Source organism: Leucoraja erinacea, chromosome 1 (genome assembly GCF_028641065.1).
Source record: "Leucoraja erinacea ecotype New England chromosome 1, Leri_hhj_1, whole genome shotgun sequence".
NCBI lineage: Eukaryota > Metazoa > Chordata > Chondrichthyes > Rajiformes > Rajidae > Leucoraja > Leucoraja erinaceus.
In genome coordinates, this window is record NC_073377.1 from 89,098,508 (window position 1) to 89,124,134 (window position 25,627).

Below are 25,627 nucleotides of genomic sequence, written 5' to 3' on the forward strand. Positions count from 1 at the left end.
GCCCAACTCAGTGAGCGACGTCTATTCTTGGTTCTTCTGACAGTTCAAAGACATCTTTGAATAAATCAGTAACGAAAAGTACATACTTGAGATTCATGTCCCTCTCGTCCTTCATTTACTCCTAGAATCCTCAGATTTTGTCTTCGAGATCTTGCTTCCAGGTCCAGACATTTATCAGTCATTCTTCCAAGTTTTTCTTCTTCAGTTTTCTGTGATTTTTTCAAACTCCTTATTTCCATGACCATCTCTTTTATCTCATTCTCCATCTCTTCCATTATCTCATCTAGCTTTCCGATATCATCCTTCACACCTTTAAATTTCTTGTTGTAATCATTTTCGAGTCTGACACACTCAGAGTTTACTCTTTTATCAAATTACTTATATTGCTTCTTCAGTTCCTTTAACTCACTGCAAGTATTATCAATTTTTGAGAAATTCTTTCCATGCTAGTCTCCATACTCTTCTTATTACTCTCCATATTAGTCTCCAGGCTCTGCTTGTTACTCTCCATATGAGACTCCATACTTTGCATCTTCTCCAGTGTAATATTGATTGTAGCCATAAACAATATTTATAAATAAATGAATTGTATGTGTCCGAAAAGGAGCAGGAAGAAGCCAAAGCTTATTAATCCCCACCCCTTATTCAACTGCTTATAATTATCTTACACACATTTAGCAGCTATAGACACCTATTTCCATATGTACACCAAATTATTTACATTTATCACAAATCAAATATTTACAAAGCCATACAAAAAAAGAGGGAAATAAATAAATAGAAAATAAAGACGAAAAAGAAAAAACCCTCATGTACAATATCATGTACTATATAGTATCTCTTAGTCATATATACAACCCATCACCCTATAATCACCCTTCCCAATACAATCAGTATAACAAATATCCCATTCAAAATCACCTATCCTCATCCCAATATCCTTTAAATAAAAAAGTGATTTTGTACATTTTTTAAACTGAATTATGTTTGTGCTAAGTTTCATCTCCTGTTCCAAACCATTCCACAAATTCACCCGTAGATTGCTATGCACATACTTTTAAGAGTTGTTCTGACATTGAGTTTTTAAAAATTAAGTTCCCATCTCAAATCCCTGTCTTTCCATAAACAGTTTTTGTATGTTTCCCGGAAGGTAAATTATTTCTTGCTTTGTACATGATTTGTGCAGTCTTAAATTCAACCAGATCGGTGAACTTCAGTGTATGTGACTTTAAGAATAATAAATTGGTATGTTCAAGGTATCCAACATTATTGATGATTCTTATTGCTCTTTTTTATAATGTGCATAACAGCTGTAGGTTGGTTTTGTAGGCGTTACCCCATTTCTCCACACAGTAACCCAGATATGGCAATATGAGTGTATTATACAAAGTATGTAATGATTTGTGGTCCAGAATGTATCTTAATTCTCCCAATATTGCTATAGACTTTGCCACTTTTGCTTTGACGTGGTCTATATGTGGTTTCCAGCAGATCACACCAAGAAATTTATTTTCATATACTCTTTCTATACTTATGTTATCTATTATCAAGTGTACTTGAGGGTTTGTTTTATATTTTCTAAGTAGCATAATCTTTGTTTTGCTTAAATTTAAAGACAATATGTTGACATCAAACCACTGTTTTAATTTATTCATTTCTGATGTGATGCTTGAGGTGACTGGGAATGCATTCTTGCGGGGCAACAGAATGGAGAATGTTCATGGAAGATGTTTTGTCGCCTGCCTTACTGATTTTGGTTTATGGGTTAGATAGTCCAGTTGCAGGGAGGGATGCTGAGTCCTGGATCCAGGAGTCCAGTGTTGAGTTTGGTTGTAATTATGTCATTTAAGTTGGTCTGTCAAAGTGATTTACGATCTGTTCCGTATTGCTTCTCAAACGTATTGCTTTCAACAAATTCCCATTGGGGAAAAATGGTTGACTGAAGTGGATGGAAGATCTTATGATTCGTGTGAAATGTACTAAAGATGAAATGGGTATCCAGGTTTCAACATTTGAATATTTTTCAATATTGTTGTTTTGCTTTCGCAGGCTGCTATCCTCTGATACCTTCTGAACTGCGCTGTGTCTCAGTAAATTCTACCTACCATCCCTGTTCTGTATCATTACAACTCCAGAAACATGCTGGATCGAGATATGGAGTAAGTGTAATTTTATTTTTTGTATGTTTAGTCATGGTTGTTTTGTCTAACCACTCCTCTCATTTATGGCACCAAGACTTCTCTGGAGCAGGAGGTTATCATTAAAATGCACTCTTAGCACCAAAGCCTTTTTAATGTTTATCAAGTGGCAATCTGAATATGTGCAATATGGAATTGATGTCCTTGGATACTGTACTCTGTAGTCATACGACACAGGCTTTCTTCCCAAGGAACAAGGACACCTCATTTAGACTTGTCCAGCAATTTTGTTTATTATTGTTACATGTACCAAGGTACAGTGAAAAGCTTTTGTTTGCAGCCCAGTCAAAGAAAAGAATACACAGTAAACCCTCGCAATAATGGACCTCTGAGGGGGAGAAGGGGGAATTGTTATTGCCGATTGTCTGCTATACACGGCCATGACGGTAATTATTAAATAGTTTAACCCTGGGCTAGGTGGGACGAATTAGGGCATTGGCGTGGATGATAGTGGGTTAGGCCAGTGGGGATATACAGGCTAGGGAGCCGCAGAGCCCCTGGCACCACACGTGGTGCACTGGGGACAGGGCCGGTACTCATCACGCTGCTCGCTCTCTCCGCTCCTGCGAACAGAAGCACGACACGTGGTGCCAGTTCAATGGGTAACCTGGTGGAAGTGGGGGGCGGTGGGCAATGGGAGCCTCGCAGCGTTACTAGGCAACCGAGGCACGGTGAGTACAGTGGGGTGCGCTGCGTCTGCAACTAGCGCCCTGATACTTCACTTTGTGGCAGCTGCTGCAAACTCACTCTCAATGCAATGCTCTTCACGAGGGTTTTACCGCTCACTCTCTCCCCACCACCGCTCATATGCTGCTCAATGTCGCCCGCTAACCACCACCACCAACAGACGCCTCTGTTCTCTATAACTCCCTGGGGAGAGGCCCAGGGAGCCGTTGGTGCGAGGGGAGGAGTACCTGCGCTGAAAGTATAAAATACATCGCGGGGCTTGTTTTCACAGAGGCCCAGGGAGCTGACACCACAATCGGCAACGTTCCAGAGAAGGAGTCTGGTGGAAGCCTCTGATTGGTGGAAGAGAACCGGGTTTACATTTTTACATTTCTGCCTTCAGGTTAAGGATTCTGGGAGTTAAGGATTCTGGGAGTTGAGTGTACAGTATTTATTAGTAATTATTAGTAAAGTTTAAAGGATAAAGTTTTGTGTTTTTTAATATTTAACATAGAGTTAATTTGGGAATAAGATATGTCAGTGGAGATTGGCCCCGTGGTTTGCTCAGCCTGCAACATGTGGGAGATCAGGGATATGGTCGGTGTCCCTGGTGACTACGTTTTGCAGGAAGTGTGTACAGCTGCAGCTCCTGGCAGACCACATTGAACGATTGGAACTGCGGCTGGATTCATACTGGAGCATCTACGATGCTGAGAAAGTCGTGGCTAGCACGTACAGCGAGTTGGTCACACCGCAGGTAAAAGGTAAGAGGACAGAAAGGGGACGGGTGGCCAATAGCCAGCAGGCAGGTAGTACAGGAGTCCCCAGCGGTCATCTCCCTCCTAAACAGGTATACCATTTTGGATACTGTTGAGGGAGATGACTCATCAGGGGAATGCAGCAGCATCCAAGTTCATGGCACCATGGGTGGCTCTGCGGCGCATGAGGGGGGGAAAAAGAGTGGAAGGGCAATAGTAATAGGGGATTCAATTGTCAGGGGAATAGATAGACGTTTCTGCGGCCGCAAACGAGACTCCAGGATGGTATGTTGCCTCCCTGGTGCAAGGGTCAGGGATGTCACTGAACGGCTGCAGAACATTCTGGAGGGGGAGGGTGAACAGCCAGTTGTCGTGGTGCATATTGGCACCAACGATATAGGTAAAAAAAGGGATGAGGTCCTACAAGATGAATTTAGGGAGCTAGGAGATAAACTTAAAAGTAGGACCTCAAAGGTAATAATCTCTGGATTACTACCAGTACCACGGGCCAGTCAGAGTAGAAATAGGAGGATATTGCAGATGAATACGTGGCTTGAAAAATGGTGCAAGGGGGAGGGATTCAAATTTTTAGGGCATTGGAACCAGTTCTGGGGGAGGTGGGACCAGTACAAACAGGACGGTCTGCACCTGGGCTGGAATGGAACCAATGTCCTTGGGGGAGTGTTTGCTAGTGCTGTCGGGGAGGATTTAAACTAATGTGGCAGGGGGATGGGTACAAGAGCAGAGAGGCAGGGGGTGTAAAATGAGGGTAGAAGCAATAGGTAGCAAGGTGAAAAATAAAAGTGGCAGGCAGACAAAACCAGGGCAAAAATCAAAAAGGGCCACTTTTCAACATAATTGTATAAGGGGTAAGAGCGTTGTAAAAACAAGCCTGAAGGCTTTGTGTCTCAATGCAAGGAGTATTCGTAATAAGGTGGATGAGTTGAACGTGCAGATAGCCATTATGATTATGATATAGTTGGGATCATGGAGACATGGCTCCAGGGTGACCAAGGCTGGGAGCTGAACATCCAGGGATATTCAATATTCAAGAGGGATAGAGAGAAAGGAAAAGGAGGTGGGGTAGCGTTGCTGGTTAGAGAGGAGATTAACGCAATGGAAAGGAAGGACATTAGTTTGGAGGATGTGGAATCGGTATGGGTAGAGCTGCGAAACACTAAGGGGCAGAAAACGCTGGTGGGTGTTGTGTACAGGCCACCTAACAGTAGTGAAGTTGGAGATGGTATCAAACAGGAAATTAGAAATGCGTGCGACAAAGGCAAAACAGTTATAATGGGTGACTTCAATCTACATATAGATTGGGTGAATCAAATTGGCAGGGGTGCTGAGGAAGAGGATTTCTTGGAATGTATGTGGGATAGTTTTCTAAACCAACATGTAGAGGAACCAACGAGAGAGCAGGCTATTCTAGATTGGGTATTGAGTAATGAGGAAGGGTTAGTTAGCAGACTTGTTGTACGTGCCCCCTTGGGCAAGAGTGACCATAATATGGTTGAGTTCTTCATTAGGAAGGCGAGTGACATTGTTAATTTAGAAACAATGGTTCTGAACTTAAAGAAAGGTAACTTTGAGTGTATGAGACGTGAATTGGCCAAGATTGACTGGCAATTAATTCTAAAAGGGTTGACGGTGGATAATCCAATGGAAGACATTTAAAGACTGCATGGATGAACTACAAAGATTGTTCATCCCAGTTTGGCAAAAGAATAAATCAGTGAAGGTAGTACATCCGTGGATAACAAGGGAAATCGGGGATAGTATCAAAGCGAAGGATGATGCGTACAAATTAGCCAGAAAAAGCAGCATACCAGAGGACTGGGAGAAATTCAGAGACCAGCAGAGGAGGACAAAGGGCTTAATTAGGAAAGGAAAAATAGATTATGAAAGAAAACTGGCAGGGAACATAAAAACTGAGTGCAAAAGTTTTTATAGATATGTGAAAAGAAAGAGATTAGTTAAAACAAATGTAGGTCCCTTGCAGTCAGAAGCAGGTGAGTTGATCATGGGGAACAAGGATATGGCGGACCAATTGAATAACTACTTTGGTTCCGTCTTCACTAAGGAAGACATAAATAATCTGCCGGAAATAGCAGGGGACCACGGGTCAAGGAGTTGGAGGAATTGAGTGAAATCCAGGTTAGTCGGGAAGTGGTGTTGGGTAAATTGAATGAATTAAAGGCCGATAAATCCCCAGGGCCAGATAGGCTGCATCCCAGAGTACTTAAGGAAGTAGCTCCAGAAATAGTGGATGCATTAGTAATAATCTTTCAAAACTCTCTAGATTCTCGAGTAGTTCCTGAGCATTGGCGGGTAGCAAACGTAACCCCACTTTTTAAGAAGGGAGGGAGAGAGAAAACGGGGAATTACAGACCAGTTAGTCTAACATCGGTAGTGGGGAAACTGCTAGAGTCATATATTAAAGATGGGATAGCAGCACATTTGGAAAGTGGTAGAATCATAGGACAAAGTCAGCATGGATTAAGGAAAGGTAAATCATGTCTGACGAAATTTTAAAATTTTTCGAGGAGGTAAATAGTAGGGTGGATAGGGGAGAAACAGTGGATGTGGTGTATCTAGACTTCCAGAAGGCTTTCGACAAGGTCCCACATAAGAGATTAGTATACAAACTTAAAGCACATGGCATTGGGGGTTCAGTATTGATGTGGATAGAGAACTGGCTGGCAAACAGGAAGCAAAGAGTAGGAGTAAACGGGTCCTTTTCACAATGGCGGGCAGTGACTAGAGGGGTACCGCAAGGTTCAGTGCTGGGACCCCAGCTATTTACAATATATATTAATGATCTGGATGAGGGAATTGAAGGCAATATCTCCAAGTTTACGGATGACACTAAGCTGGGGGGCAGTGTTAGCTGTGAGGAGGATGCTAGGAGACTGCAAGGTGACTTGGATAGGCTGGGTGAGTGGGCAAATGTTTGGCAGATGCAGTATAATGTGGATAAATGTGAGGTTATCCATTTTAGTGGCAAAAACAGGAAAGCAGACTATTATCTAAATGGTGGCCGATTAGGAAAAGGGGAGATGCAGCGAGACCTGGGTGTCATGGTACATCAGTCATTGAAAGTAGGCATGCAGGTGCAGCAGGCAGTGAAGAAAGCGAATGGTATGTTGGCTTTCATAGCAAAAGGATTTGAGTATAGGAGCAGGGAGGTTCTACTGCAGTTGTACAGGGTCTTGGTGAGACCACACCTGGAGTATTGCGTACAGTTTTGGTCTCCAAATCTGAGGAAGGACATTATTGCCATAGAGGGAGTGCAGAGAAGGTTCACCAGACTGATTCCTGGGATGTCAGGACTGTCTTATGAAGAAAGACTGGATAGACTTGGTTTATACTCTCTAAAATTTAGGAGATTGAGAGGGGATCTTATAGAAACGTACAAAATTCTTAAGGAGTTGGACAGGCTAGATGCAGGAAGATTGCTCCCTATGTTGGGGAAGTCCAGGACAAGGGGTCACAGCTTAAGGATAAGGGGGAAATCCTTTAAAACCGAGATGAGAAAAACTTTTTTCACACAGAGAGTGGTGAATCTCTGGAACTCTCTGCCACAGAGGGTAGTTGAGGCCAGTTCATTGGCAATATTTAAGAGGGAGTTAGATGTGGCCCTTGTGGCTAAGGGGATCAGAGGGTATGGAGAGAAGGCAGGTACGGGATACTGAGTTGGATGATCAGCCATGATCATATTGAATGGCGGTGCAGGTTCGAATGGCCGAATGGCGTACTCCTGCACCTAATTCTATGTTTGTATGTTTCTATAACCGAAATTCGTTATATAGGGATCCATAATTGTGACGGTTTCTGTACATGAATACAATCAAGCTGTCCTCAGTGCCCAGGTCAAGGACAAAGGATTCCATATTTAATACTAGAAGTCGAATCAATGTGCTTTAATAGAGGAAGAGAACGTTTGTTATTGCAAATGCTCGGCTGATCCAGCATATCAAGTAGCAAGCAGCTTAAAAGGAATGATGATGTGCGCAGATTGGTTGTTTATTTAAAAAAATTAAAAAACATTTATTTTTTCTTTGACTGGAGCAAAATAAATTCTTTAGCCTGTCTGTTCACCAAAAATGAATGCTTCACATATTGAGGTATCACACTAAATTAGCAAATACTCCTTGCAGTGGGGTAATTTTGATTGGTATCGTCCTTCTGTGGACGAGAACATATCTACTTACTAATTGTGTTGTTTAATGGTATGCATGGGATTTACCACAACCTAATAAACAGGATTTCTGAAGGTAGAACTATTGATTTTAAACAATTACATTTTTCAGTCTGGTGTGGGAAGCGGGAAAAATCCATTCTGATGCAGGTTATGTGCATCATAAGAGGTGGATGTGAAGTTGTTGGGGGAGGATACAACTATTAGTTGGGATGGATGTCAGTGTCCGGTGGACGTTGGTTGTCAGTGAGTCAGGATTAGTTGTTGGTGGGTGCTGGTGTTGTCCGATTGAGTGCACGTTAGTGTCTGGAGGCAGGTAGTCGATTTGGAGATGTGAGGGGTGATTCATGTTGGGGGAGCACTGAATGAGGTGTTGGGTGAATATGACAAACGAGACTGGTCAGCCACAGAAATGTGGGGGAAAGCTTGAGTAGTACGGGTGTCGGGGGTTATGGGGAAAAGGCAGGAGAATGGGGTTAGGAGGGAGAGATAAATCAGCCATGATAGAACGGGGGAGTAGACTTGATGGGTCGAATGGCCTAATTCTGCTCCTATCACATAAACCTGAAAGTGGGCAATGGAAGCACGTTTCTTCAGCGGGAGTGATTAAACAAACTGAGGGAGGAACTCAGTGGGTCGAGCCACATCTGTGGAGGTAAATGGATAATCGACGATTTGGGTCATGCTTAAGCTGGTTTCCCAATGCTAAACTCACCCATGTAAACAATATTCCAGGTGGCACAGACCACACATGGTTCTGAGAATATGGAAGTAGCAATTGAAGGCCATTGCGCTTGTCTGGGGGTCTCCATGTATTAGCATGTCAGCAACATAGTAAACATTGCTGGTAAATCCCAGGAATTGCACAACTTGTGTTAAGCTCCTGATTTTATTTCGTATTATTTGATTAACCTTTCATTAAAATTAAATCTCAAAGCACACAGAATTGTGAGGCTGCAATATCACATTTTGAAGTACACTGTTGCAGAGTGTTTGTGGGAGAATTGTAATTGATGGTTCAAGTATAGTGTGGTAGAATAATATAAATTTGCAGTTTGTTGTGTTAATTGAAATTCTCTTTTCTTCACCCCTCCAGATCCACATACCCTTCATCCTTAAGTGAGCCAGATATGGGGTAAGATGAGCCAATGGTTTTCTGAGAATGTTTTGAGTATTCCAGTTACATTGTAAAAAGGCTGGTTTGGATCAAAAATAAAACCAGAACTTTGTTGTGTTGGCACGATTTGCACTAATAGACTGACCACCAAATTCTCAAGTTGAGATAGTCTTGCCTGGTACAGAACGTTTTAATGACAAACCAATTTTTATCCCATTTCGTAATCTGTTTCAAACAACTAAGTAAAGCGCTAATATAGGAACAAACAATGCTAAAAAATACTTGGGTAAGGTACCATCAAAACAATTAATTGCTGCTTTTCTCTCCGAGTAGTACAGCAGTTTTATTTTGCATGGCCTACCAGTACCAACCTTGTGTGTGTTGAGCAGTGTAGATAATTTGTCTCTCAGCATTAGGTCTGTTGGGAGGCGGAGTGCTCCATCTAGTGGGGATAGAACTTGTCGGCATTTTCTCATGTCCGGCCATGCTGCGAATGCGAATTAAATATCATTGGGGATATGAAGCCAATGTTCATTTTCATTTGGCGTACTAATCAGCTGGTTTTATTAAAGCTTAAAGGTTCTAGAGTTGAATGGCTTGTTTTAAGAAAAAGTTGAAGAAAGCTTAAGCCAGCATATTTTTAATTGTAATATGATTTTGCACAGATATTATTGTTGATAATATAACGTTAACAACTCTACAAATGCTAAAGTCGGAATACGCATCTTTCCTTTGTCGATCAGTTACAAAATGCTTTAAACTTAGTTCCCTATTTAACCCCCCCCCCCCCCCCCCCCCCCCCCATCTGTTTTGGAATTAGAATCCAGTTATGCAATTTTCAGATGTTTTGGTCCTACTTCATTCCACATTTTAAAATTAGACAATGGTTACTGTGGAACTTTATTTGTCACGTACCAAGGCACAGTGAAATTCATTTTTGTATACAGTTCAGTACAAGTATCACTATACATTAGCACTTAGATACATCTTAGATAAGCACCTGAGATACACTACAAGTGTACAGCAGTAGTACACTGAGACAGAATTCAGAGTCACAATTTTTAGTGCCATTTCCAACTCCCGGTTTGTAAGTGCAGAGTTACATTTGATGAACATATTGTTGAAAAGCTAATTTTGGGGCAGTGGCTAAGAAATTCACATTTTCAATCCAAAGAGATGTTGGGCTTTCCCAATACCTGGTCCTGCCCCTTGATGGCGCCAAGTGGCACTGATCAGAGTTCAGGTCTGCTCAAGATGTGCAACACATCTCCCAGTCACTTCCATCAACAGAGGAGGAACTGCAGTTAACACTGGATTTAAAAGCCACAGGGATAAAGGCTATCCAAGTGGAGAATTAGGGGCTGTTCTTCAAGTTCATGTGTGGTCTCACTCTGGGTGATGCAGGAATGGGAAGGGGAGCTGAATTGGTTAGCAACCGGGAGCTCCGGCAGGTCTTGGTGGACAAGGGGCAACTATTTGGTGAAATGGTTGCCGAGTCCATACTTGGAAATGTGACTGGCAGCAAAATCACATTAAAAGTAACAGAAATGTCGGGGAGTTATGTATTGGATGTGGAGGTTGGTGGGGTGATCGTTGAGGACCAGGGGAACTCTATTGTGTAGGAAGCAACTGCGGGTACTGGTTTAAAATGAAGATAGACACAAAAAGCTGGTGTAACTTAGCGGGTCAGACAGCATCTCTGATTAATCCATTGGCCACTCCTGCAGTACCAGTCGTACAGTAGGGGAACTCTATCCTTGTTCTTCGTGAGGAGGAGAGGGGGTGGGGGAAGAGGAGACAGAGGAGACATGGGAGAGCTTCATCCAAAACAGCTGGGGGAGGGTGGGTGACTGCTCGCAAATTGCAGGTGAGGTGTTGAATCTTCAAAATGGCAATTGATGTTATGTTAGTGTTAATTTCAGCTTTTCAATTTGTAAGAGCTGTTGGCCAAAAGGATATGGCAGAAGTGGGTAAATGGGGGTCAATCTCAGAACTGCCGTGAACTTGTTGCAAAGTGAAGAAGGCTTCAGGGAATAAATAGAATCCTCCCATTTCTATGGACACCCACGATCACTTTGTTTGGTGTTGCCAGATTGGACAGAAGGTTCCTTCAACATCACCAATTCCAGTTCCTCACTAACCATGCAGGCTGAATCAGGTTATGTAAAACTTTGCCGTCCTGTTGACTGCATTCGCTCAATAACCCCACATCTGACCAAACTTAAACCAAAGGGTGTCTAGAAGGCAACGGGTATTCATTGTGCATCTAACTCTTTCAAAAGTTAGCTGTTCAGATTCAGAAACATTCCATGAATGCAAACAGTTTTATCTGGAGTGATATAGTTAGCACGTTCTCCAGGCATTTTGCTTCACCAAATCAGCTGTTGCAATTCAGTGGGAATCTTAAGCTGCAAAAAGATGGGGAAAAAAGTGATTATTGTAACTGAAGCGTGGTTTATATTTTATTTGCATTCAATACTGTTGCATTTTGATGCCAATAAGTTTGGTTATTGCTTTGATTCTTTGCATTCAGTACATGCTTCCATTACCTCGTTTGTTCCTTGCAAAACCTCAAAAAATGCCAATTCAAATGAAAAGAAAAAGTTACATTTAATGTAACAGGAAAATGGAACTTGATATGTTTGCTAAGCTTCCATAATGCTAAAAAATGTAAAGCACTTGTATCCCTGTGGCAGGGTTGGACCATGTGCCATTTTCAATCCAGGATGACCTCCTTAAATTTTTACTAAAAGGAATCTTGATATGCCATTTATTGTCACTATACATGTACAGTGAAACTGAAAGCTGCTCGTACTCAGTGCATACATACAATTTAGCACAAAAAACAAGAAACAGAAAAACAAAAACAGAAGGGAGAAGGGGGGGGGGGGGGGGGGGGGGGGGGGGATAGGTGCACAATTCTGCGGCGCTACATACATATATACATATATACAGATGGAAGTCCGGGTGTTGGCTGTGAAGTCAGTGCATGTGTGAATTTGAATTCAGAGTAGTTATAGTTTTCGGAAAGCAACTATTTCTGAGTCTATTTGTCCTGGATTTGATGCACCTATAGCGCCTTCCAGAGGGCAGCAGGTCGAACAGTCCAAACGCAGGATGGGAGCTGTCTTTGATGATCTTCTTTGCCCTGCTAAGGCAGCGGGAGGTGTAGATATCCATCAGGGAGGGGAGAGGGCAACCAATGATCTTCTGCGCTGTCCTAGTTACCCTCTGAAGCCTCTCCCTGTCTGCCATGGTGCAGCTGCCATACCATGCTGTAATGCAGTATGTCAGCAGGCTCTCGATGGACGAGCGGTAGAAGGTCAGCAGCAGGTTAGTGTCCAGGTTGTGCTTACTGAGGACCCTCAGGAAGTGCAGCCGCTGCTGAGCCTTCTTGATGACCGCTGTCGTGTTGTCTGTCCAGGAGATATCAGCAGCGATATGGATGCCGAGAAACCGGAAGATGTTGTCCCTCTCCACACACTCGCCGTTGATGACAATCTTCACTTGTGGCTTACAGCAGACTTCCTGAAAACAGTAATAACAACACCACCATGACATTTAAGGAAATTTCTGTACACTGTAGAATTTATTTCATTCTCCATGAGTTATAGGCAATTTTAGAAGATCATTATTGACTGCTCAATAGGTTCAGTTTACAGGTAAAGCATACCTGCATGAAAATGAAAGCAGTATGCTGCTGGACATATTTTTGACTAATAATTACTGTGGATATTGTGTTTACAAAATTGCTGCAGGGAACAGTTTCCCAATTGTAACATTAAGCATTGTATTTTTTTTACACTGGGACAAAAGTGCTGTTATTAACCTTTCCATATTAACTTGTATTTTAAAGTAAATTTAATGTTTTGAATTTGTGAACCAAGGGATTAGCAAATTCATGCAGGATTGATTTAATTCTGGACCCTCTGGATCTTTCAACTTGTCTCTTGTCACTTGCATTAAGTCCTTCCAAATGTAATGCTTTAGTACATGTACCAAATACATATTTTGATATTAATGCAAATTATTAAAAAGACATTGAATGCTTCTGTACTTTGGAGAAGTCGTGCTGACATCTCCTCTAACCAACTGCATTAAGGAGGCATTTAAACACACCTGAGCAATTACAAACGCCTGTGAAACCATGTGTCCCAAACATTGTGGTGCCCTGAAATGGGGGGACTATGTATAAACACTGTTGTAATTTCTACATGGTGAAACCAAAATGTATAAAAAATACCCTTTAGTAAAATCTGACCATATGCACTTTAACCACGTGTTGTTTTTCTATTACAAATCGCAAATTGTGGAGTGCAGAGGCAAATAAATAAATGCTGGGCCTTTGTCCCAAACATTATGGAGGGCACTGTATATCCTTTACATCCCTGAAATCTTTAAAGTTTGAACCAATTGAAGTAACTTCTGTTCTCTGTGCTATATCGAGTCTTGATTTCACATTTTTAGATTGTCAACCAGAACAAAGCTAGTAACGAGTAAGGGATTTGCACTGAAACACAAAGTCGGCTGAGGCAAAGACTAGGAGAATGAAACCAAGTCCAGTAAGGGATATATGCAAATAGGTGGAGAAACTTTGGGTAGCAGCACATCCTAGCTCAAGCTGAAAGATAGCATGAAACAATGCTCGAGATGAGAGTTAGTGAAAAGGGAACATGGTGGTGTACCACAGGCAATGTGTCTAAAAAGGTGATGATCCACAAAGTAAATAAATCATTGGATCAGGCAGGATAGGCATTGAGTAATTCGGGGAAGACGTTTGGTAGGTTCTGACTACAATCTTGAAAATTGAATCGGATTCAAGGACTGTAGTTCTTATGAATGGTTGTTTTCAAGGTTAAAGGGAAGTCGGGTTTCTCCAGGTATTGGAATTAGGACCGTCTCTGTTGATATATATAATTGACCTCTACATAGGTTATAATTTTGAACATTTTACCTGTTAAACTGAAATGTGGTAAGCTGCTTGGGGGACAGTAAGAAATTGAATGTCAAAGAAAAATTGGCAAAAACAAATGCCTGGAAATCAAATATAACAATGAAATGTGATACAGCATGGTGGGAGGGGGTGAGGGAAACGATGCATGCTAATAGGTGACGGGCAGGAACAGAATTACCTGGGGTGGATTTATACAAATGTGTGAAACTGACAGTCTTTGACTTTATCTAATAGAGAAAAAAGTGGAGAAAGATGCTATGTTAAAGCCCTGGTGGCCTCATCTGGAATATTGTATTCAATTCTAGGTTCATGGTTCTGCGCCAAATGCCTGCCTTCCAAAATGCAACCAGGGATAATGACCTGACATGATGAGAATCAGGGGTAGTTCTGCTACGAAGTGTGGCATTTATGAGGAATTTTTAGAGGCATCTGTGAGTGTTGGTGTAACACTCAGGTGTAACAAAAGAGTACTGCTCAAGATAGTAGGACTGGAAACCAGAGGTCAGATTTAAAATAATCAGGTAGAATTTTTTTTAAACAAGTATTGTGATCTGGAATGTTGCTCGATTATGCTGTAATATTTTTAAATAATTGAGTAAACAGTCAAAATTAAATAATTTGCCAGGCAAAGATGAAAAGGAAAAAGAACAGTTTCAAGGTTTCAAGGTCTATTGTCACGTACCAATTAAGGCACTGTGAAACTCGATTACCATACAGCCATACTAAAAAAACAAGACACACAACTACATGAAACTTAACATAAACATCCACCACAGCGGATTCCCCACATTGTGATGGAAGTCAATAAAGTCTAATCTTCTTCCCTCTTTATTCTCACGCGATCGAGGGGTGTCGAACCATCCGCAGTTGGGGCGATCAAAGCTTCCACGATCGGGGGGGGGGGTTGATGCTCCTGCGGCTTGGAGCTCCCGAAGTTGGTCCCTATCCACGGTCTGCGAACTCCACAACGTTAAGTACGCAGACTCCCATGGTTGGAACTTCCGAGGTAGATCCCTGGCAAAGGGACCGGCAGCTCCACGATGTTAGGCCGCAGTGCTGACAGAGATACGATACGGAAAAAGTCGCATCTCCGTCGAGGTAAGAGATTTAAAAAAGTTTCCCCCAAACCCCCCCCCCCCACATAAAACAAGCTAGAGAAGCTAAAACATACATTTAACGCACACCAAAAAGCAACGAAGAAGGAAAAGGACAAGACAGACTGTTGGCGAGGCAGTGATTGTGGGCGCCACCCAATAATTGCATAGCAAAGAGTTAGCGCAGATTGGATGGGCCAAACGGCTGCCTTCTTTGTTAAATTATTCAATGATATACTAAGCTAGGCACTGATAAGAGATCTGAACTCAACGACAAAGGGTGTTTCACGTTAGCTGGTGTTTACTGCAATCTGAGAACTGGTAGTCTGTACAACCTGTGCATTCTAAGCCTGGAGATCAATTGAAATCTTAAATGTACTGACAAGAGTCTATACTGTTGGCCAAAGTGTCACAATTCGAAGCTGGGAAATTAATTACCGGGATACACCAATGTTGGCAGTTTGGACACCAGGAGCTGCTCCACTCTTGAAACATTCCCTTTTCCTTTTGTAGAGATCTTCATCAAAAGTAAGACCATCCTTCCTGTAAAGCCCAAATTGATCCTTGGCTCAAGGGTCTGCATTTTTCAAATACCTTGGGTTATGGATGTTATTTGTAACATCTCCTGTTTGTTGCTTTCATCACTGGGCAGCTTAAGATGCATGCTGTTTAGCTGTAAATAGTGGTTCCCATAAGGGATTAATTGTAAAGTGTTTATAGCGCTTGCCGTTGATGACATCTTCTGTTACTTTTTGATTTATCTGCCGAACTGCCCCTTTCACGGTTGTTTTAAATGCATTTTGTGCTTGAATGGATTCCCAGTCAATATCCTGACAACATTGTGCCTGTGTTTATGTCTACATTTTGGATTATATCAAAGTACAACGTGCTCTATGTCAGAGCTTTAATGACCGTTTTGTGATGATTGATTCCAATAATCCACTCGCACAGGACTATATCACGATGGCACAAAATGTCACTGACAGGTAATCACTTCCCCTCGGGCAGTAGTATGTTTATGAGAACATTGCCTTGCAAGCTTGCTATCTTTAGGGGCAAACTCCGGCTGGTTACCAACACTTTGCATGTCACCGCTTCAGTTTGAGAGAGCACGATGTGATGAGCTAGTTTATTTTCTGAAATTGTTACATTTCCAGTTGCCAATCCATCATATACAAGGGCACACAACAGCGAGCTGAATGAAAACAAATTCTGGCTATCTTACGCCGCTTGATACTGAAATGTCGACTTGCATGCCCTGCTCGTATGCTGCTAGATTCTCATTCCTTAAGGAGACAAACACTTGATGTGTTCAAGAAGGAACTGCAGATGCTGGAAAATTGAAGGTACACAAAAATGCTGGAGAAACTCAGCAGGTGCAGCAGCATCTATGGAGCGAAGGAAATAGTTTGAAGAAGGGTTTTGGCCTGAAACGTTACCTATTTCCTTCGCTCCATTGATGCTGCTGCACCCGCTGAGTTTCTCCCGCATTTTTGTGTACCAAACACTTGATGTGGTTCCTTCATGGTGTTGATACGCTTCCAGCAATTAGTGGGAGAAAATGTCTTGAGCTGGAGGATGTCGGGATGAGTCTCAACAGCAGCAGGCATGTTTAGATGAGAAAGTACTGTTGAAGTCAGAAGTTTTTATTCTCATGGTATCATTTGTGTAAAAAGTTGAATTTCCATTCTACTGCTAATAGGGTAATAACTTAATATTTTAATAATTTAAAATAGTATTTTCATAATTAAATAGCAAAAGGCTCTAAAGCATTACATCTCAGAAACGTGAGTGGAATCAAGGTTGCCTTTCACGTTCTGCACTGTATGTGATGCCGATAGAGATGTTGTGGTGTGATGTATATGTCTTTTGACCATCTATGCTGTTTGGCTTGTGCACAGTTATGAGTTGTTCTGACCAAGCATTAGCCTGCATTTTGAAGACTTTCAACTGTTGCACAGTTGCTCCAGAGTAGTCCATCTCCATTGCAATAATCTTCCCCAGCTGCTTTTTGGATTGGTTCATTGGAAATTATCACCTGGCAGTGTGCACCCATTGTGATCCTTCAGAAGGAAATGATTGTATAATTAGAAGATACAAGAAACTGCAGATGCTTGATTCTTGAGCAAAACAAAGTGCTGGAGGAACTCAGCCAGTCAGGCAGCATCTGTGGAGGTAGTGGACAGATGTGGGTTTAGGTTCTGTCCCAAATTAGAGTCTTAACAGAGAAGTTATATTAAGTTTCAGAGAAAACCTGTTTCAGCATTCTCTTGGATTGCTTTACAAAGTTCAGATCTTCATGTTGGCTGATAATTTACAAAGCAGCAGTGCCTGGCTCTCTTTACAAGGAATCTCTGGCACCCAGCTACAATGATGCCATCTATTGGCAAAGGGACCGTGCACACCAAAGAAATCTCAAAGATATCAGGAAGCCAAAGGCAAACTATAGTTCATGTTTTGAAAGTAGTTCATCTTCGGGTGCGGAAGGATCTCGACCCGAAATGTCACCTATTCCTTTTCTCCAGAGATGTTGCTTGACCCACTGAGTTACTCCAGCCTTTTGTATCTACGATTTAAACCAACTGCTGTTCCTTCCTACAATATTCATTTTTAACACCTGTATGTTTAAATTTCATTTTATTTTTTAATGTTTACTAGACCAAGAGGGAACTGTTGGGTCCCATCCCCTAAACGGGAGGGGGAGGGGGGGGGCGTCGGCATGCGGCATGCGGCATGCGGCATCACGCACTAGTCAACCCCATACACGCACTAACTACTCCCCGCACATACACACACTAACTATTCCCCTTGATATTATATTAATATTATTAATTTGCTCCTTTTACCCTATAACCTCCCTATCCACTGACGCATAGCCCCCAACTCACAGACGCGCCTAGAGAGGGGGGGGGGGGGGGGTGGTGATAGAGAGTGAGGGCAGAGAGAGGGGGCAGAGAGAGAGGGGGCAGAGACAGAGAGAGAGAGAGGCAGAGAGAGAGGGGGAGACAGAGAGGGAGAGAGAGGGAGGAGAGAGAGAGAGAGAGGGAGGGGGGGAGAGAGGGAGAGAGAGGGAGAGAGAGAGAGAGAGAGGGAGAGAGAGAGAGAGAGAGAGAGAGAGAGAGAGAGAGAGAGAGAGAGAGAGAGAGAGGGAGAGAGAGAGATGAGGGAGAGAGAGAGAGGGAGAGAGGGGGGAGGGAGGGAGAGAGAGAGAGAGAGAGAGGGGGAGAGAGAGAGAGAGAGAGAGAGAGAGAGAGAGAGAGAGAGAGAGAGAGAGAGAGAGAGGGGGAGAGAGGAGAGAGAGAGAGAGGGGGGAGAGAGGGAGGGGGAGAAGGAGGAGGAGAGAGAGAGGAGAGAGAGGTAGAGAGAGAGAGAGAGAGAGAGAGAGAGAGAGAGAGAGAGAGAGAGAGGGGGAGAGAGAGAGGGAGAGAGAGAGAGAGGAGGAGGGAGAGAGAGAGAGGGGACAAGGACAGCAGCTCGCGGAGGGGGGGGGGGCAGCGTCCTCTCCAGGCGCCGGGCCCGGAGGGATGTGAGGACTGTCAAAAGCAGCGGAGGGCCGGCCGATCGTGGCTTCCGCGAGGGCAAGCCCACCCACCACCGTGACAGACGATCGGGCGGGCGAGACGGAGAGGAGGTCGTCCCCTATGAATGCCGCCATGGCCACTTTTCCACCGCGCTTCCCTGTGCCCATACTTCGATAATGACTGCCGCCGCCATGTTGTAGAGCGCGCAGCACAACTTGAGCACGTGTTTAGCGGGCCATGTAACTCGCAGCTCGTGGAAAACAGTGGATGCTGGCCGTGAGGAGCAGAGCCATTGTGACATCATCAGCTCGCTTCAGCTCGTTAGATTTTAAAAAGATCTCAGATTGGTGAACAATTTTAGTAAAAATCTCGGGAAATAATGATTCAAATTTTCAGATGAGGCGATTTTCGAGATCATGAGGTAAATTTCTAACGGAATATATAAAAATGTCACCATTAGCGCGTTGGGTTTTCGAGGAGATGTGAAATAAAAAAAGACTCAAGTAAATAAACAAATAAGTAAACATCCAAGATCAGAGTTTTACAATAATGTAGATAGATGTGGAAAATTCGAATATACGCTATAAGATTCATGGTTTTGGGGCAAACAGCTGTAACAGTAGTGGCTTTGTACAGCATTAAATCTATTTTAGACCTCTTGCAGTTTGTTTACTTTCACAGAATTGGGATACCTCAAAGAACTTTATCACCTGTTAAATGCAGGTGAAGAAATAGATTCCCACTAGGAATTGCCTTGCTTTACGAGTGATCAATTCTCTGCAACCAAACTACTTTCATTTCCAAGTCATTGGTTTCATACACATTTCCTTCAATATGTTCTGATTATTGGAAAGTTTAATTGAGTGGACTTCTGCTAACATTGTAAGAAAATCACATAAAATTGACCCAGATTAAGTCGTGTCGGGATTAAAGTCTGCTTGCATACGATTTATATTCAATATATACAATCACTGCTTAATGCCTGTTATGCCAAGAGAGGACACTGCAGATTATTGACAATTAACCTTACAAACTTTGAGCTCCCAAACTACATATTTTTAGAAAATGCTGGCAATCAAGAAGTAGAAGTAGTGGAGAAACATCTTGATATCATTGGGGGAGATTGCTGTAATAGAGTTTTCTTGGTTTTAAAGATGATTGACACTTTGGTACCGGACTAATGTGATTCCTCTGTACATTTCAGTAAAAGAAATGCTGCTAATATAACAGCTGGAATGGTAGATAGGTGGCTAAGAAGGTACAGTGCTAATGAACAGTGTAGGGGATTTGGAAAGGATTTAATCGCAATTGCTGGGCTTAGTTAAAACTGTGACTTGAGTAGTGCTTCACTAATTTCTGGAAGTCGGAGGTCATGTCCATCATTGAAATTGTAATGAAAGGATAATGGCACATAGCTGTGCCACTTGTTGCATTCCCATGAGAAGATTAAAACATTGAATCCACATTTGACACATTGGATTGCATGACCCAATCCTGCTAGACTAGCAGATTTAAAAGAAAATTAAATTATATGATAAAACTGCTTCTTCATAAATCAGGAAATTTTTGTTTGCAGCAGTTAGTGATTTTCAAAGTTTTGGTCTGCCTTGTCATAGCGTGACTCTTTGGGCTGCCAAAGTACTTTGTCTGGTGATCACACCTTGTTCTGACATTAAAGAAATATCATCAACAAGGCCAGTCAAGTATGTAAATTGTGGTTTGTTACTAAATAGATTACACAGTGAGCTATTAAGTATCTCCACTGATCCTTTATTGTGATTACATTTTATGTTTAATTTTGGACATGTTTATTTTGGAGCGTGAAAAAATGTGGTGATTGCGATGCTGCAGAATTCAATCCGTTTGTGGAAAAAGGTGGTGATCTGCCAAATGATTCAATCCTTGGATATAAAATGTTTAATGGATAAAACGGCTAGGATTTTATTTTCAGCTTGAATTGTAATAGCAGTTTGGGGGGGAAATTCAGAACAAATGTGCAGGCTGGGTGGAATCTGTGGCTCCATCCCATCCCCCACTCCTGTCCTTGTCTGTCCCCTCTCATCACCCAAGCTAACTCGGAGCTCCAGCATGTGCAAGATGCCGAAGCAGCAGTGCCTTAATCTGGTTCAGTACAACCTTGTAAGGCTCAGAAGAAGGGTCTTGATCTGAATGTCACTTATCCATGTTATCAAGAGATGCTGCCTGACCTGCTGAGTTACTCCATCACTGTGTCCTCTGGTAAGGCAGAGTCCTCTCTAGACCTAGAAAGTAAAAGTACTTTGGTCAATTATTGGACCCACTGTGCTGAGGGCAGGGGATCCATGCTAATGGTTGCTCCAAAAGGGGGTATTGGGTCTTGGGAGTGATGGGTGGGTTCTTTTCACACATGACTTCTCGAAAGAAAAGTGACAGTCGAGGATGGCGACGAATATAAAAACCCAGTATAAAGAGGATGACATTGGGGCAGAGTTGAGACGAGCATATTTCACTGTGGGCACCAGTGCAGCATAGTTTCTATCCAGCCTCGGGAGCTTTGGCCCACGAGATTTGAGATTTAGAGAATTTAGTTTTCAAGCGTGTCAAAGATATATGTGGGAGATTCGGAATAAAATTAATCATTTCCGGTTGAGTCGAGAATGTCTGGGGCAAATGGTGAATAGTGGAGCACTTGTTTGAAACATGTATAATTATGATAGGATTGTAATATTAGTCCATGTGCTAATTACTTTGCAGCTTGGCAGGACTTCACAGTTAAACATGATTACTTAGAAGTTAGAACATGCAGCGTCTGTTTATATATGTAGATTGTGCACAACAGCTGTTTTGCACATGTTTAATACAATAACAACCATTTTTGGTGGAAGTCTTGGGCACTGGGAATTTGGATCAAGCGCTCCCGGCACCAATGTTTTTACATTGGTTTGAATGATGAAGTAATTGACTGCAAGGAACTCGCTCAGTGAGATCACCTGTGGGGATGGGGTGCCGGAGGAAGGAATGGCGGTCACACGCACTAATTTCTTTTCAACTACGCAGCAACCTTTTTTTGTTTCCACACTGTGGCTGTCAATTAATGTGTTGTTTGCATGTTTGTGTGTAGCAAAGATGAAGCACCCACCCACTCACACCCACTCCCTTCAATTTGCACTGAAGAAATATGAAATCCAGTTTGTAGGCAGGTATATTTTCAAATATACGTGTCTGTCAGTGTTCCAAGTTGAAAGCATTTTGTTATGCAAAGTGTTTGCGTGTGCACCAGTGGATGGCATCACTGCTCCAGATTATATCCTCCAGCTTGTTGTTTTCATAAATGCTGTTTGATATTTTGACAAATGTATTTGTCCAAAACGCAATTGCTTAAGACTGAACCAAGAATCACAATTTGGGTTCAATTTTTGATAAACTAATTGGCACAAATTTAATTACATTGATGATCATAATATAATTTTCATCCTGAAAACATGTGACAGTGATTGCTGAGAAGCACACATAGTTATATATTGGTGTATGCCTAGAGCAATAGTTTAATAGTGCAGATCTTGACTAAAATGTACATAATAGGTTTCCAGTGTTGGTCAATGCTGAGTGGAAACTGTTCCAAGATTATTTAATCTGCAGCGTCTGATCTTCATCTGGGAAGATGATGTACAAGGCTGCCAACTCTCACGCATTGAGCGTGAGAATCACGCATTTTGCCAAATTCTCACGCTGATCACAAATTTCTCACGCTCTCGTGAGAAATTCTGTGATCAATGAGAATTTCAAAACTCATATAAACTGCATGGACCGCGGGTGTTGGAGAACCGGGGCTGAGGGAGGGATGGATACAGAAGCAACGGCGGGGACAGATGCGGACGGGGAGCCTGGGCTGGCGAGTGTTTGCCGGGCTGGCGAGTGTTTGCCGGGCTGGTGAGTCGCTCGCTGCAGCTCCGGTCGTGGAGCAGCCTCAGTGAAAGTCCCGTGGCCATCGGAGGCGTTGGAAGCATTGCGCCGCTGCCGTGAGAGTCATTGTGCCAAATTCACCCAGGTGACTGGAATGGATCAGGTTGCGGCTCGGTGCATCCTAGAGGACAACCAGTGGCTGATGGAAGTAGGTACCAAGCACTGGGTAGAAACTGTGGAAGATAGTGGACTTCAAATGGGGGTGGTTGGAGAAAGCATCACGCTTGCCTCCTAGAATTTCACTTACCGTAACTGCAGGAAAAATGTTACCGATTTTGGGGGAGTTCAGAACCAGGGGTCACAGTTTAAGAATAAAAGGTGGGCCAGTTAGGACTGAGATGACGACAAACTTTCTTCACCCAGAGAGTTGTGAATCTGTGGAATTCTCTGCCACAGAAGGCAGTGGAGGCCAATTCACTGGATGTTTTCAAGAGAGATTTACATTTAGCTCTTGGAGCAAAATCAAGGGATAAGGGGAAAAAACAAGAAAGAGGTACTGATTTTTGATGAACAGCCATGATCATATTGAATGGCAGTGCTGGCTCGAAGGGCTGAATGGCCTATTCCTGCACCTATTTTCTATGTTTCTATGCTTAAGTATATGGCAATAAAACTCAACCACGATTTTGAAGCATTCATGCAATGTGGAGGTATACTGTGGTTCAAGTTCAAGTTCAAGTGAGCTTATTGTCATGTGTCCCTGTATAGGACAATGAAATTCTTGCTTTGCTTCAGCACACAGAACATAGTAGGCATTTACTACAAAACATATACCATGACATAAATATATACACACATGAATAAATAAACTGAAAAAGTGCAAATAACAGAAAAATGGTTATTAATAATCAGAGTTTTGTCTGAGCCAGGTTTAATAGCCTGATGGCTGTGGGGAAGTAGCTATTCCTGAACCTGGTTGTTGCAGTCTTCAGGCTCCTGTACCTTCTACCTGAAGGTAGCAGGGAGATGAGTGTGTGGCCAGGATGGTGTGGGTCTTTGATGATACTGCCAGCCTTTTTGAGGCAGCGACTGTGATAAATCCCCTCGATGGAAGGGCTGATGATGGACTGGGCAGTGTTTACTACTTTTTGTAGTCTTTTCCTCTCCAAGGCGCTCAACATGCCGAACCAAGCCATGATGCAACCGGTCAGCATGCTCTCCATTGTGCACCTGTAGAAGTTAGAGAGAGTCCTCCTTGACAAACCGACTCTCTGTAATCTTCTCAGGAAGTAGAGGCGCTGATGAGGTTTGCATTGCTTTAGTGTTCTCAGACCAGGAAAGATCTTCAGAGATGTGCACGCCCAGGAATTTGAAGCTCTTGACCCTTTCAACCATCGACCCGTTGATATAAATGGGGCTGTGGGTTCCCCTCCTACTCCTTCCAAAGTCCACAATCAGTTCCTTGGTTTTGCTGGTGTTGAGGGCCAGGTTATTGCGCTGGCACCATATGGACAATTGCTCGATCTCTCTTCTATACTCTGACTCATCCCCATCAGTGATACGCCCCACAACAGTGGTGTCGTCGGTGAACTTGATGATGGAGTTCGCACTGTGATTGGCTACGCAGTCATGGGTATAGAGTGAGTACAGCAGGGGGCTGAGCATGCAGCCTTGAGGTGCTCCCGTGCTGATTGTTATCGAGGCTGACACATTTCCACCAGTACGAACAGACTGTGGTCTGTGGATGAGAAAGTCGAGGATCCAATTGCAGAGGGATGCGCAGAGACCCAGTTCTGCGAGTTTGGTAACCAGCTTGCAGGGGATGATTGTGTTAAATGCCGAGCTGTAATCGATGAATAACAGCCTGACATAGGAGTTTTTGTTGTCCAAGTGGTCCAGAGCGGAGTGGAGGGCCAGCGAGATCGCATCCACCGTTGATCTGTTGTGGCGGTAAGCGAACTGCAGTGGGTCCAGGTTTTTGTCGAGGTAGGAGTTGATTTGCTCCATGATCAACCTCTCAAAGCACTTCATCACCACAGTCATTAGTGCCACTGGTCGATAATCATTGAGGCACGTCACCTTACTCTTCTTGGGCACTGGTATAATTAATGCCCTTTTAAAGCAGGTGGGGACCTCAGACCTCAGAAGTGAGAGGTTGAAAATGTCCGTAAAAACTCCAGCCAGTTGGTCCGCACAGGTTTTTATAACACGACCGGGTATACCATCAGGTCCAGGTGCTTTTCGGGGGTTCACCCCTCTGAAGGATTTCCTGACGTCGGCCTCGGTGACTGAGACTGAAATGCCATCACAGTGAATGGGGGATCGGGAAGGCACATCAGTGTTCTCCCTATCAAAGCGTGCGTAAAATGCATTGAGCTCGTCAGGGAGTGATGTTTTGCTGACATTCGAGCTGCCTCCTGGTTTCGCCTTGTAGGAGGTGATTGCATTCAGGCCCCGCCACAGCTGCCGAACATCTGTTTCATCCTCCAGTTTGGAGCAGGTCCCTTTTGGCCTTTTTGATGGCCTTACCAAGGTCGTATCTGGACTTCATGTAGGCGACTGTATCATTGGAAGTGAATGCCCTGTGTCTGGACTTCAGAAGAGGTCATAGAGTGATACAGTGTGAAAACAGGCCCTTTGGTGCAACTTGCCCACACCCGCCAACATGTCCCAGCTACACTACCTACTTTTGGTCGATATCCCTCCAAACCTGTCCTTTTCATGTACCAGTCTAAATGTTTCTTAAATGTTTGGATAGTTCCTGACACAACTACCTCCTCTGGCAGCTTGTTCCATACACCCACCACCTGGAAAACATTACCTCTTAAAATGTCACCTCTTAAAAATACTTCAAACAAAAAACATTGAAATCATACTTCTCAAATGCACTAAAACATGATTTAAATTCATCAGATTTCAAAAGGTCCCTACCATGGGAGGGGACACCCCACTTCCCAAACACTCCCCTCACTTAGTTGCTCCACTCCATCGCCAGGTGCCCCCAAGGCGGGTGATCGCTCAGCCTCCCTACGTTCAAAAATGCTCACGGACCCTGGTTCAGACAGAGAACACTGCCAGATGTGAGTGGGGAACTGAAGCCAGTTGTCCATGATGTCTGGATCCCAATGCTCAGCGCTTCGTGTTTCGGAGTTGGCTAATGTTATTGATTTGTAATTATCTTGATTTGTAATTAGTTGACAAAACCTTAATTTAATAATCCGGAATATCCAGGGGGA

At 43.1% G+C, this 25,627-nt stretch overlaps 1 protein-coding gene across 9 annotated transcripts in view; it reads left to right on the forward strand.

Annotated features, from left to right (window-relative positions):
• The window catches only part of LOC129699015 (LIM domain-binding protein 2), a 497,462-nt gene that overhangs the window by 60,322 nt on the left and 411,513 nt on the right, over nucleotides 1-25,627 (forward strand). For all 9 annotated transcript variants that reach the window (XM_055638643.1, XM_055638633.1, XM_055638651.1 and 6 more), the window contains exons 2-3: nucleotides 2,050-2,159; nucleotides 8,920-8,958. In XM_055638643.1, coding sequence (XP_055494618.1) covers nucleotides 2,140-2,159; nucleotides 8,920-8,958 — 59 coding nt within the window. In that variant the 5' untranslated portion in view covers nucleotides 2,050-2,139. The remainder of the gene's footprint in view (nucleotides 1-2,049; nucleotides 2,160-8,919; nucleotides 8,959-25,627) is intronic.